Source organism: Rhinopithecus roxellana, chromosome 11 (genome assembly GCF_007565055.1).
Source record: "Rhinopithecus roxellana isolate Shanxi Qingling chromosome 11, ASM756505v1, whole genome shotgun sequence".
Classification (NCBI taxonomy): Eukaryota; Metazoa; Chordata; class Mammalia; order Primates; family Cercopithecidae; genus Rhinopithecus; species Rhinopithecus roxellana.
In genome coordinates this window covers 106,421,360-106,434,500 of record NC_044559.1, presented here as the reverse complement: position 1 = coordinate 106,434,500, position 13,141 = coordinate 106,421,360, and the positions used below count along the sequence as shown (strand labels likewise).

Below are 13,141 nucleotides of genomic sequence, written 5' to 3'. Positions count from 1 at the left end.
GAATCAGATTCAAACCAGGAGAAATGTTTACTTTAATGTGACCAAGTCACAACTAACAAATGGCAGAGAAATAATTCAAACATAAATCAGCACCCTTTACACCATCCCACACTGCTGTAATATCAAGACTTCAGTTAGCAGAATCTAGTAAGCCAATCACATACCACATCCTGACAAGCAAGCAACATCTCTATTTCTCAAGGCTTATTAAAAGATCTCTTTCTTAACTTCATCCTTATTTTTAAGGCTACTAAATTCAGCATCTGGGTTTCTCACACCCTATAGGGTAAAAGAGTAAACTGTGGACTTGAAATGTCAGCACGAAATAAAAGGAGTATCCGTTGGCACTAAGCAAGTATCAACTGAGTAATCATTCTGTCAACAAACCAGAATGTCAGTAGTTAATATAGTGAAGACACAGTAGCCAAAGCAAGACACATCCAAAATTGATGAGGTTACTCTCTTTGGTTTTTCTTTTTCTTTTAGATTCAGAGGGTATATGTGCAGGTTTGTTATAAGGGTATACTGTGTGATGCTGAAGTTTGGGCTTCTATTGATCCAGTCACCCAGTACCCAATAGGAAGTTTCTCAGCCCTTGCCTCCACCCTTTTGAAGAGATTATTCTCTGAGGAAGAAACTTTAAACATACACAAACCAAGAATGATCTCAGCCATTTGCAAAATTATCTCCCTTACACCAATGTTGAAATACAAGAAATGGTGCACATGTACCCACATGAGATACAGACCACACACACACACACAAGCAGACACAGACAAATCTCAGTCTAGGTAACTACTACCTACCCTCAGAGAAGATGTTATCTAAACCAACCTTGTCCAATCTGCAGTCCTCAGGCCACATGTGGCCCAAGATGGCTTTAAATACCCAATACAAATTCGTAAACTTTTTTTTTCTTTTTTTCTTTTATAGAGACAGTGTCTGACTCTGTCGCACAGGCTGGAGTACAGTGGCACGATCTTGGCTCACTGCAGCGTCTGCCTCTGGGGTTCAAACAATTCTCCTATCTCAGCTGCCCGAGTAGCTGAGACTACAGGCATACACCACCATGATCGGCTAACTTTTTGTATTTTTAGTAGAGACAGGGTTTCACCATGTTACCCAGGCTGGTCTGAACTCCTGACCTCAAGAGATCCACCCACCTCAGCCTCCCAAAGTGCTGGGATTACTAGCTGGGATTACTAGCGTGAGCCACTGCGCCTGGCCCAAATTCATAAACTTTCTTAAAACATTATGATTTTTTTTGCTTCTTTTTTTTTTTTTTTTTTTTTTTTTTAGTTCACCAGCTATCGTTAGTATCCGTGTATTTTATGTGCGGCCTAAAACAATTCTTCTTCCAGTGTGGCTCACGGAAGCCAAAAGATAGGACATCCCTGGTCTAAAGTTATAAGTTAACTATGCTAACTTAATATATTATAACCCAAGCAAATGAAGAATGTTTTGACAGAAATATCTGGTAAGCTGCATGGACACCAGAAAAGCAGCATCCAAAGCACAATAATTCTTCTAGGTCTATCCAGCACTTTTCCTCAGTGAGAGACATCATTTCCAGACGATGAAAATATACTGGAAAGGTGTAGAGATACTCTAAGAAAGCGAAGACTAAATTTCTCAGGCTTTTTTGGTCCAAAATGACCACATCTCTTAAAGCCATCCAAATCCCAACGCTCTACTCTCTGTACAACAGAATCATTAATTCAGTCTCCCAAGCACTTTTAGCCTTTTGAAAAGTGACCTAGATATCAGTCCTGAGTATGCTGATCACTAGAAGCCTATCACTCACTCTAAGAAACTAGCATTCGTTTTCCCCCTCAATGTGCAAAAGATGTTTACCACGAGTGAAACCTTAAAACAAAAGCCAACCCTCTGTACTCAGAGAAAGTAGGTGTTCTTGGTGTTCTAGAGTTGTTGAGCTATGGACTAGACCCTCAGCCATGGTAACTTTCAGTTTCCTTGTTTCCTTCCTTCCCTTCCCTCCATTCCCTCCCTTCCCTCCTTTTCCATCCCTTCCCTCCCTTCCCTCCCTTCCTCCCTTCCTCCTTTCCTCCCTTGGACTAGACCCTCAGCCATGGCAACTTTCAGGTTCCTTGTTTCCTTCCTTTCCTTCCCTTTTCCTTTTTCCCTTTCCTTCCCTTTCTTTCCTTTCCTTTCTTTCCTTCCTTTCTTTTTTTCTCTCTCTTTCTCTTTCTTTTCTGAGACAGAGTCTCACTCTGTTGCTCAGGCTGGAGTGCAATGGTGTGATCTTGGCTCACTGCAACCTCCACCTCCTTGATTCAAGTGATTCTTCTGTCTCAGCCTCTCTAGTAGCTGAGATTACAAGTGCCTGCCATCACACCCAGCTAAATTTTTGTATTTTAGTAGAGATGGAGTTGCACCATGTTGGCCAGGCTGGTCTCGAACTCCTGACCTCAGGTGATCCGCCTGTCTCAGCCTCCCAAAGTGCTGGGATTACAGGCTTGAGCCACCGCACCCGGCCGAGATTCCATCTTTAATGGGACCATCCTCTAATCCTCCCTGTATTACAGAGATTATCCCAATCTCTTAGAAATCCTGAAATAATTAGTCTGGGGTCATCCTGGGGCCTTTGTATTTTTTCACAAGATCCCCTAGTGATTCTAATGTGTAGCCAGGGTTGAGGATACCCATCTCTTTTAAAATTCAACAGACATAAGGTACATTATTCAAATGTTAGCTGAATACTCTGGAAATCCCCCGAAGATAGCCTAAATTTGTACAAAAAAAAAAAAATAGAATTTTGGCCAGGCGTGGTGGCTCATGCCTATAATTCCAGCACTTTGGGAGGCCGAAGTGGGAAGATCATGGAGTCAGGAGTTTGAGATCAGTCTGGCCAACACAGTGAAATCCCATCTCTACTAAAAATACAAAAGATTAGCCAGGTGTGGTGGTCTGCACCTGTAATCCCAGCTACTCAGGAGGCTGAGGCAGGAGAATGGCGTGAACCGAGGAGGCAGAGGTTGCAGTGAGCCAAGATGGTGCCATTATACTCTAGCCCAGGCGACAACACGAGACTCTGCCTCAAAAAAACATAATTTTATACATCTATAAATAAACCTTATTGAATTAAACATGCATTTCTCCCACCCCTCAAACCACATTACTTTCCCTCAAAGCTAAAATCCTATTACATTATATTAAAATAATGTTTTATTCTATCAAGTTTTTCAGTGACATTTGATGGGACACTTTATCAATTATGAAAAGCAATTTTCTACAAGACATAATTCTATTATGCTAAAATAGTTGGTTTTTTTTTTTTGTTTGTTTGTTTGTTTGTTTGTTTTTGAGAGAGATTCTTGCTCTGTCACCCAGGCTGCAGTGCAGTGGTGCAATCTCGGCTCACTGCAACCTCTGCCTCCCTGGTTCAATGATTCTCCTGCCTCAGCCTCCCGAGTAGCTGGGACTACAGGTGCATGCCACCACACCAGGCTAATTTTTTTGTATTTTTAGTAGAGACGGGGTTTCGCCATATTGGCCAGGCTGTTCTCAAACTCCTGACCTCAGGTGATCTGCCCGCCTCGGCTTCCCAAAGTTCTGGGATTGCAGGCATGAGCCACCATGCCCAGCATTAAAAGAATTTTTTATTCAATCAACTTTCTCAGTGATATTTTATGGGGCAACTTAAAAATTATGAAAAGTCACTTTCTACAAAACATCATTCATTATAAAATATAAGTTAAATTAATAAGATTGCTGAAACCTCTGACTGCAAAGACATAAAATGAGGTTTATACTCTAAAGAATAATGACAGTGACAGGCCAGGCGCACAGTGGCTCATGCCTGTAATCCCAGCACTTTGGGAGGTCGAGGCGAGTTTATCACCTGAGGTCAGGAGTTTGAGAGTTTGAGACCAGCCTGGCCAACACAGTGAAACCCCATCTCTACTAAAAATACTAAAAATTAGCTGGGCTTGATGGCATGCCCCTGTAATCCCAGTTACTTGGGAGGCTGAGGCATGCACCACTGCACTCCAACCTGGGCAACAGAACCAGACCCTGCCTCAAAAAAAAAAAAAAATTGACAAAGACTATATTTAAGGAGATAATTTAACAAGTGCTTCAATTAGTAAATTATCAAAATTAGAATAAGTCCCAAATTCAATAATCAAATCTTTGGGATAATGTACTATCCCACAAGATTATTTAGAAACATGCAATTTTATTGACTGATAAGTCATAAAGCTAAACTCTAAAAATAATTCAAAAGAGTAATCAAATTTTCAATTTATGGGTATCTTGATATTTTTAGGTTTACCTGTAAAACTGCACTGTAAACTTTGCCATATTCACAATATGCAATAACATTTTTAAAGTCTGAATGAAAAAAGTAAATTATTTTAATTAAAGAATGAGTTACAGGTATTTTAGCAGCAATATAGTTTTAATCTTTCTTAGGGAAAAAGGCAGAATATACATTGCTTCATCGTCCTCCAACTTTAAAATGTGGCTATACCAGTAATTAACACAATTGAATAGGAAAAATGGGTAAATTTTATTTAATGTGTCAATTCAACTTTACATTATAGAAGCATGTCCTAAAAATTATAAAGAAATTGAAACCAAACGGCTTTCGATTATCTTTCTTTCTCTGCTTTCAAAAGGCCTATCTGTTATTGTGTTATTGACATAGTTAATAGCCAAAAGAACTAAACTCTGCCCTTTGTTACAAAGTCTACCAAATAAAAACTGCAAGAAGGTAACAAAGGGCAAGACTATAAGCAGTGTAGGAGAAATTTAAAAAAAAAAAAACAAAAAAAAAACTAGTCTAAATCTAGTAATAACAAATAAAAATTACTACCAAGATTAATACCATCAAATCATATGGCAGAAAACTATTCTTTTTTACAGATTTTATTTATGTTCAAAGATAATTTATTTTAAATTATCAAACTTAGATTTCACAACCTCTGACCCATGTCTAACATAAAAATGGTTCTTTATAAAAAGTCTCAGCTGGGCATGGTGGCTAATGCCCATAATCCCAGCACTTTGGGAAGCCAAGGCGGGTGGATCACCTGAGGTCTGGAGTTTGAGACCAGCCTGGCCAACGTCATGAAATCCCACCTGTACTAACAATACAAAAATTAGCCTGGTGTGGTGGCGTGCACCTGTAATCCCAGCTACTTGGGAGGCTGAGGCAAAAGAATCTCTTGAACCCAGGAGGCGGAGGTTGCAGTCAGCCAAGATCATGCCACTGCACTCTAGCCCAGGCAACAGAGCGAGACTGCATCGCAAAAAAAAAAAAAAAAAAAAAAAAGTCTCTATGATCATCTTTAAAATTCATGATTTCTTCATATACTTGCTCCTCAAAAGAATGCCTTTGACACACTTACAAGAGCTAGTTAAAATGAACGTCCCTGCTTACTAGTTAGCAGAGAACCTGAAAACTTATCTTACTATGCTTCTGAAGGATCTATGTACTCACAGAAAAATGTAACTTCTTACAGAATTCCAGTGATGAGAATACCTACCTCAATTTATGAGTGAAAACTGGGATGAGAACATTATTGAACTAAGTAAAAAGTTCCAAAGCTGAAATACTTTCAAGAGAGTCCAGCTACTTCCTAGACTCCTGAGTAAGAGACTTCAGTATTTTCAAAGATTACTATTTCTACACTTCTTAAGAAGTTGACTATAGAGAAAGATAGGGGAGATTAAAAATCAAAAAACAGGCTAGGCGCAGTAGCTCATGCCTATAATCCCAGCACTTTGGGATGCTGAGGCACGTGGATCACTTGAGGTCAGAAGTTTGAGACCAGCCTGGCCAACATGGAAAAACCACATTTCTACTAAAAATACAAAAATTAGCTGGGCGTAGTGGTGCACACCTGTAGTCCCAGCTACTCGGGAGGCTGTGGCAGGAGAATCGCTTGAATCTGAAAGGTGGAGGTTGCAGCAAGCCAAGGTCACGCCACTGCACTCCAGCCAGGGCTACAGAGCAAGACTCCATCTCAAAACAAAAACAAAACATCACATCATCACAGTGGTATATATCTTAAGGAAAAAAACACTTATCTTAAGATGAACTTTAATGAAGCAGAAGAGTCCTAATAAACCCAATAATCTAGATTCTATTGTATAACATACTACAGTCTCCTTAAAGCAAAGCAACTAATTTGTCTGATAACCAAATTAAATTAGAGCTGCTCTGAATTTTCATTTTACCTGTGAATTATTTTCCCTACCTTTTTCATTTCTTCAACATATGCAATCATGGCTTCCTCTTTGGTCATATCACCCAGTGAACTCCAAGCATCCCTAGAAATGAAAATATCCACATAATGACAAAGAGACATCTGAGTTTTCATTGCTCAGAATACAATTTATAGTTGATGCTATAGGGTTACTAATTAAAACAGGCTCTACTTAAAGCCATAACAGGATTGTCTTAAATGTGCCACCATGAAGAAAATTATTACAGCAAATAAACTAGCAAATTAAATAGTATTTAAAACAAATAAGTATATAACCCATCTATGTAGTAATATACCAGAGACTACAGACTATTCATAAATATTTGATAAGAACTCTTCAAAGTTTTTATATTATTACAAAGAACAGTAACAGAAATAAACATTTTAGAAGACTACATTATTGCTTCTCAGGCTTTGGCTAAGACCAAGTGTAAAAGACTACATTAATTGTGGCAGGCATATTTTCTTTTTTCTTTTTCTTTTTAATATAAATTTCTCAATAGGCTTTCCGGTAAAGACCAGAAAGCCTGCTAGAAAAATTCTAAAAGAGCTGTAACACTCAGGCATGTTTTTTTTTTTTTTTTGAGATGGAGTCTCACTCTGTCGCCCAGACTGGAGTGCAGTGGTGTGATCTTGGCTCGGTGCAACCTCCACTTCCTGGATTCAAGAGATTCTCCTGCCTCAGCCTCCTGAGTAGCTGGTATTACAGGCATGCGCCTCCACACTCAGATAATTTTTGTATTTTAGTAGAGTTTCAATGGAGTTTCACCATGTTGGCCAGGCTGGTCTTGAACTCCTAATCTCAAGTGATCCACCGCCTTGATCTCCCAAAGTGCTGGGATTAGAGGGATGAGCCACTGCACCCAGCCAGCCATGTTTTAAATGAACAGACATTTTGGTTAAAAGGTTCTATTAATTTAAATAAGAGCCTAACTTGTACATTTGAACTGAAAAAGGAAATGGTTTCTCACTTCTAGGATATTGAAAATGTGAGAGACAGGAAATTTTTAAACCCCTAAATAATAATAGTTCTTTCAAATTTTTGCCCGACGTGTAAACCCTCCTTTTTACATGTTTTTCCCCAAAGGTGTTTAACTCCACCAAAGGTCAATTCTAGGGGGAAACATGAAGCAAATAATTAAATCTTCTTAAAATGGGTAAATCAAATCATATTAAATAATATTTAATACTATTAAAATTAAGTTATATTAAATAATAACATATTACTATTTCATTTAACCTGTTATTTTATGACAATTCATAAACATCTTAAAGGAAAGCAGAGTACTAAGAAATCTTAAAACAAGCTTAGGCACTTCCAATTCAGGGTGAAGAAACCGAACACCACAATGTGTGGACAAAAAACAAACAAAAATGGGCTGGGTGCAGTGGCTCACGCCTGTAATCCCAGCACTTTGAGAGGCCAAGGTGGGCAGATCACTTGAGGTAAGGAGTTTGAGACCAGCCTGGACAACATGGTAAAACTCTGTCTTTACTAAAGACACAAAAATTAGCCAGGCGTGGTGGCAAGTGCCTGGAATCCCAGCTACTCGTGAGGCTGAGGCAGGAGAACTGCTTGAACCTGGGAGGCAGAGATTGTAGTGAGCCAAGATCGCGCCATTGCACTCCAGCCTGGGAGACAGAGTGAGACTCCATCTCAAGAGAAAAAAAAAAACAAACTGGTGTGGCATGGTGGTTCACACCTGTAATCCCAGCCAAGGCAGGTGGATCACTTGAGACCAGGAATTTGAGATCAGCCTGGGCAACACAGGCAAACCCCGTCTAGGAAAAAATTTTAAAAATTAGCCGGGTGTGATGGCACAAGCATGTGGTCCCAGCTACTAGGGAGGCTGAGGTGGGAGAATTGTTTCAGCCCAGGAGACAGAGGTTGCAGTGAGCCGTGATCATGCCACTGCACTCCAGCCTGAGTGATGGGAGTGAGACCCTGTGTCCAAAATAAGTGTGGGTTTTAAAACATGCTTCACCGCAGGGCGCAGTGTCTCATGCCTATAATCCCAGCAATTTGGGAGGCCGAGGCAGGCGGATCACCTGAGGTCAGGAGTTCAAGACCAGCGTGACCAACATGGAGAAACCCCATCTCTACTAAAAATACAAAATTAGCCAGGCGTAGTGGCACATGCCTGTAATCCCAGCTACTCAGGAGGCTGAGGCAGGAGAATCGCTTGAACCTGGGAGGCGGAGGTTGTGGTGAGTTGAGATCGCGCCATCGCACTCCAGCCTGGGCAGTAAGAGCGAAACTCCATCTCAAAAATAAATAAATAAATAAAACATGTTTCACCAATTAGCATATTCTGTTCATAATGTACAGTCTAAAATTGACTTTTCTCAGACATTTGTGAAGGTTTCAATTATATTAAGAATATCAACTGTTACTCAACTGGGAAAACAGCACAGATAGGTACAGGTATCTGTGTCTATAATTCTTTTAATTTATAGTTTATAATTCTTTTAAGTATACTTTTTAGTTTAGAATTATTTTAAGTATACAAAAAATCAAATTTCTAATCAATTACAGTAGGTCAGAAGTGACGGCTTAGAGAAAAAGTGTGGCAGTACCTGAGTCATATTCCTATTACTTATTATCTTCAAGGCTCAACACAAACAAGGAAAAGCCATTATTTTTCTTGGAGGCAAAAGAGGCAGTTAAAGTTTGTTTCTTTTAACTTAGGGAGTTGCTCTTGCCTTTAAAAAAAAAATGGGAAAAACTCCATAAAAGTAAAGATTAACTGAAAATGCTTCTTTATCTTTGATGTACCTATCCCTTTTGGTTTTACTGTTTTTCTGTCCTCCCCAAGATTTTCCTATTTGTGTAAAATTGTACTAAGAGCACCTGGAAAGGCTGGGCATGGTGGCTCACGCCTGTAATCCCAGCACTTTGGGAGGCCGAGGTGGGTGGATCACCTGAGGCCAGGAGTTTGAGACCAGCCTGGCCAACATAGTGAAATCCCGTTTCTACTAAAAATACAAAAATTAGTTGGGCGTGGTGGCGCACGCCTGTAATCCCAGCTACTCAGGTTGCTGAGGCAGGAGAATCACTTGAACTCAGGAGGCAGAGGCTGCAGTGAGCTGAGATCCTGCCACTGCACTCCAGCCTGGGCGACAGAATGAGGCTCCATCTCAAAAAAAAAAAAAAAAAAAGAACCTGGAGGATAAAAATTGTACCCAATACCTAGATACCTAGGACACTTTCTGCACAGAATAATGTATAACCACTTAAGTAATAGCCATATGATAATTATGTCATTAAAATTTAAATTCTTGCATAGCTCTACACAAAAAATTACCATTTATATCTTCCAATAGGATCCCAAAATCCAGGCCTTGAAAGTTTACAGGGTCCTTCAGTTGCCTGCTTATAGAAGCTATAAAATTTAAGCATCATTTCATTTGTTGGCTGGAATGAACCTGTTGGAAACACACATTAAATACAGATCACCTGGGGAATACAACTGATAATCTAAGGTTGTAATTAGCTTAGCTCTACTAATAGTGATTTTATATTGCATTAATACTTTAGATAATGATTTATTTCTATCTTATAGAAACAAAAGTTATGGTTCTGTCAGTTGTTTGCTTCTTTGATTTCAAAACACTCAAACTTTTTAAATTTTAATAGCAACGCCTAAGATGGTTCAATAAATAAAACAATACACGAATAGACATGCAGTAGATATAACCAAAATAACCAGCAAATGTCTCTTTAAAAACATACTAAAATATAGAATAACTATTATTAAGCAATTGTAATAAGGTATTTTTATTCAAAGCTTATGACAAATCAAAACTGACTAGCGTAACTGAAAAAGTTACATGTACACTCTGCCAAATTTCAAATTCTCAGTGAATAAGGAATTTGGGGCTAAAGCCAAAGAGTATACACTATGGTAGAAAAAGAATCTAAGACAAAATAGATTTCTCACTGCCTATCTCCGTAATTTTGGAGACATCAATTTGATGATAATTCTTCATATATGTTTCTAGTATATCTATAACTTTTCTCATGTTTAAAACTTTTAAATTGGCCAGTTGTGGTGGCTCACGCCTGTAATTCCAGCACTTTGTGAAGCTGAGGTAGGCAGATCGCCTGACCCTCAGTAGTTCAAGGCCAGCCTGAGCAACATAGCAAAACCTTGTCTCTAGAAATAAAAACAAAAATTAGCTGGGTGTGATGGCACACCCTGTAGTCCCAGCTACTCAGGAGGCTAAGCAGAGAGGATCTCCTGAGCCTAGGGAGGTCAAGGATGCAGTGAGCTGTGATCATACCACTGCACTACAGCCTAGGCGACAGAGAAAGACCCTGTCTCAAAAAAAAAAAAAAATTCAAATTGTATAAGCAAGTGCTATAAGTTGCAGCATTCTCAATAACTGAAAAATTGGAATGTTAATGTTTTATAATAAATATTTAAATAATTATGATATATAAATGTAACAGGACAATATATAACTATAGCCCTAAAAAGTTATATTGTAGAAAAATATAAATAATGGTATAAGTTCCACGATCTATTATAAATGTAGAAAAACAAGTTTAAAAACAACATATATAATATGATACATTTTGGCAAATATTTATATACATAATAAGTACAGTAGAAAGATAAACATAAAATGTTTAAAGACTATCTCTGAATAGTAAGTATGCAGATTCTTTTCCTTTTCACTTATCTGTTTTTAAAGAAGTTTTAAACATCAGTGTATATTACCTTTATAACAAAAGTATAAAAATAAAAATAAAAATTGTAACAAGATTTTTTTAAAGTTTGTAAATTGCATAAGCTAGCAGTTTATAAGAGCTGTGAGGGCTGGGCACAGTGGCTCACACCTGTAATCCTAGCACTTTGGGAAGCCAAGGGAGGCATATCACCTGAGGTCAGGAGTTTAAGACCAGCATGGCCAACATGGTGAAACCCTGTCTCTACTAAAACACAAAAATTAGCTGGGCATGATGGCGGGTGCATGTAATCCCAGCTACTCAGGAGGCTGAGACAGGAGAATTGCTTGAACTCAGAAGACGGTGTCTGCAGTGAGCCAAGATCACACCACTGCACTACAGCCTGGGCAGCTGAGCAAGACTTGGTCTCAAAAAAAAAACAAAAAAAAAAGCTGTGGAAATTACCACACAGATAAACTGAGAGCTGGTGTTTCAGGTTTGGCCGAGAGTGCATAATTAATTATCAAATCACTATAATAATTATCTGTATAATATATGCACATTTAGGAGTACCTAATAGATACAGTGTTTTAATGACATAAACCTTTATAAAGCAGAAGGAAAAAAAATGGAGAAACCACAGTTTAACACGGTCACTTATTTAAATAACACAAATCTAAATTTAAAAGATCAGAAGTTTAATCTCAAAATATCTTCAGTAACTCAACCAAATAAGTTTATTGGCTTAGGTGAATGATATTAAAAAAACAAAAACCGAGATCATTTATTGAGTGTAGTCTGTGTGTAAGACACTCAAGTAAGATTTCTGTTCTCAAGGTGCTCATACATGATGTATTTAATATGTATTTGAAATATTAGCTAAGAATTTAAATTTTAAAAGGTTAAGGTCATACCAAACATAGATGCCATAGGATTCATTACTATTTCAGGCCTTAAATAAGGATTGAGCAACAAGGAACAAAAAACTCCAAGATCTTGCTCTTCGCATAATGATTCAAAGCAAATCACATGGTGTAAAAGTAGTATTACAAAAATATTTATAATTCATTATAACAAACTTCTGCTTCAATTAATATCAACTTAGTTTCAAGGGATAACAGTATACTGGATGTTATCCAACACAGTTACCACTTGATAGGGTATCTTTTTTTTTTTTTTTTGAGTTGGAGTCTAGCTCTTGTCACCCAGGCTGGAGTGCAATGGTGCAGTCTCAGCTGACTGCAACCTCTACCTCCCAAGCGACTTTCCTGCCACAGCCTCCCAAGTAGCTGGGATTACAGGAGCCGGTCACTACACCCAGCTAATTTTTGTATTTTTAGTAGAGGTGGGGTTTCACCATGTTGGCCAGGGTGGTCTTGAACTCCTGACCTCAGGGCCTGTCTCAGTCTCCCAAAGTTGGGACTACAGGTGTGAGCCACCATGCCTGGCCTGATATGTTATCTTTTTTTTTTTTTTGGAGACGTAGTCTCTGTCGCCCAGGCTGGAGTGCAGTGGCAGGATCTCCGCTCACTGCAAGCTCCGCCTCCCCGGTTTATGCCATTGTCCTGCTTCAGCCTCCCCAGTAGCTGGGACTCCAGGCGCCCGCCACCACGCCCAGTCAATTTTTTGTATTTTCAGTAGAGACGAGGTTTCACTGTATTAGCCAGGATGGTCTGGATCTCCTGAACTTGTGATCCGCCGCCTCGGCCTCCCAAAGTGCTGGGATTAGAGGGGTGAGCCACCACACCGGCGGATAGGGTATCTTAAAACTTTGCAATACCTTCTTAAATGTTATGTAAATACAAAGTGTACTTTATACGGGTTTCCTAATAAGGAATGTCAACAGGGATAGTGGCCTAGAGACATCAGTCTAGCTTTACCAGTTTTCAAAAAACTATAAAAACGTGTGCTTTAGGAGAAAGTGTAAACATACTACTTACATAAAGCTCTTAGAATCATACCTTTCTATAAACTCTAATAATCAGGGACTTAAAAAATCAATACCTAAATAAATTTATGTTATTTCTTTATATTTTGTTTATTCTTTCTTATCTTTCAGTCCCCCGTATGTCCTCCTCCAATACAATGTCTGAAATTACAAAAGGTTCAGACAACACTGTAGAAGGAAAGAAATTACAAATGGAACACTATTTTGTGTGTATTTGTTTTTAAAATTTCCTGAATCTGCATTTAATTAATTTTTACTGAATGATTTGTGTTGAATATTCGTTACCTA

The 13,141-nt window shown here is 38.6% G+C and overlaps 1 protein-coding gene and 1 non-coding gene across 17 annotated transcripts in view; both read right to left on the bottom strand.

Moving 5' to 3' along the window:
• ACBD5 (acyl-CoA binding domain containing 5) overlaps positions 1–13,141 on the bottom strand; it is a 61,397-nt gene that overhangs the window by 44,828 nt on the left and 3,428 nt on the right. For all 16 annotated transcript variants that reach the window (XM_010381419.2, XM_010381424.2, XM_030940566.1 and 13 more), the window contains 2 exons: positions 9,539–9,659; positions 6,225–6,297 (listed from right to left, as the gene is read on the bottom strand). In XM_010381419.2, the coding sequence (XP_010379721.1) occupies positions 6,225–6,297; positions 9,539–9,659 (194 nt within the window). The remainder of the gene's footprint in view (positions 1–6,224; positions 6,298–9,538; positions 9,660–13,141) is intronic.
• Positions 6,733–6,794, bottom strand: LOC115900564. Its single transcript, XR_004060241.1, has one exon. It is a non-coding gene; the product is annotated as a U7 small nuclear RNA (small nuclear RNA).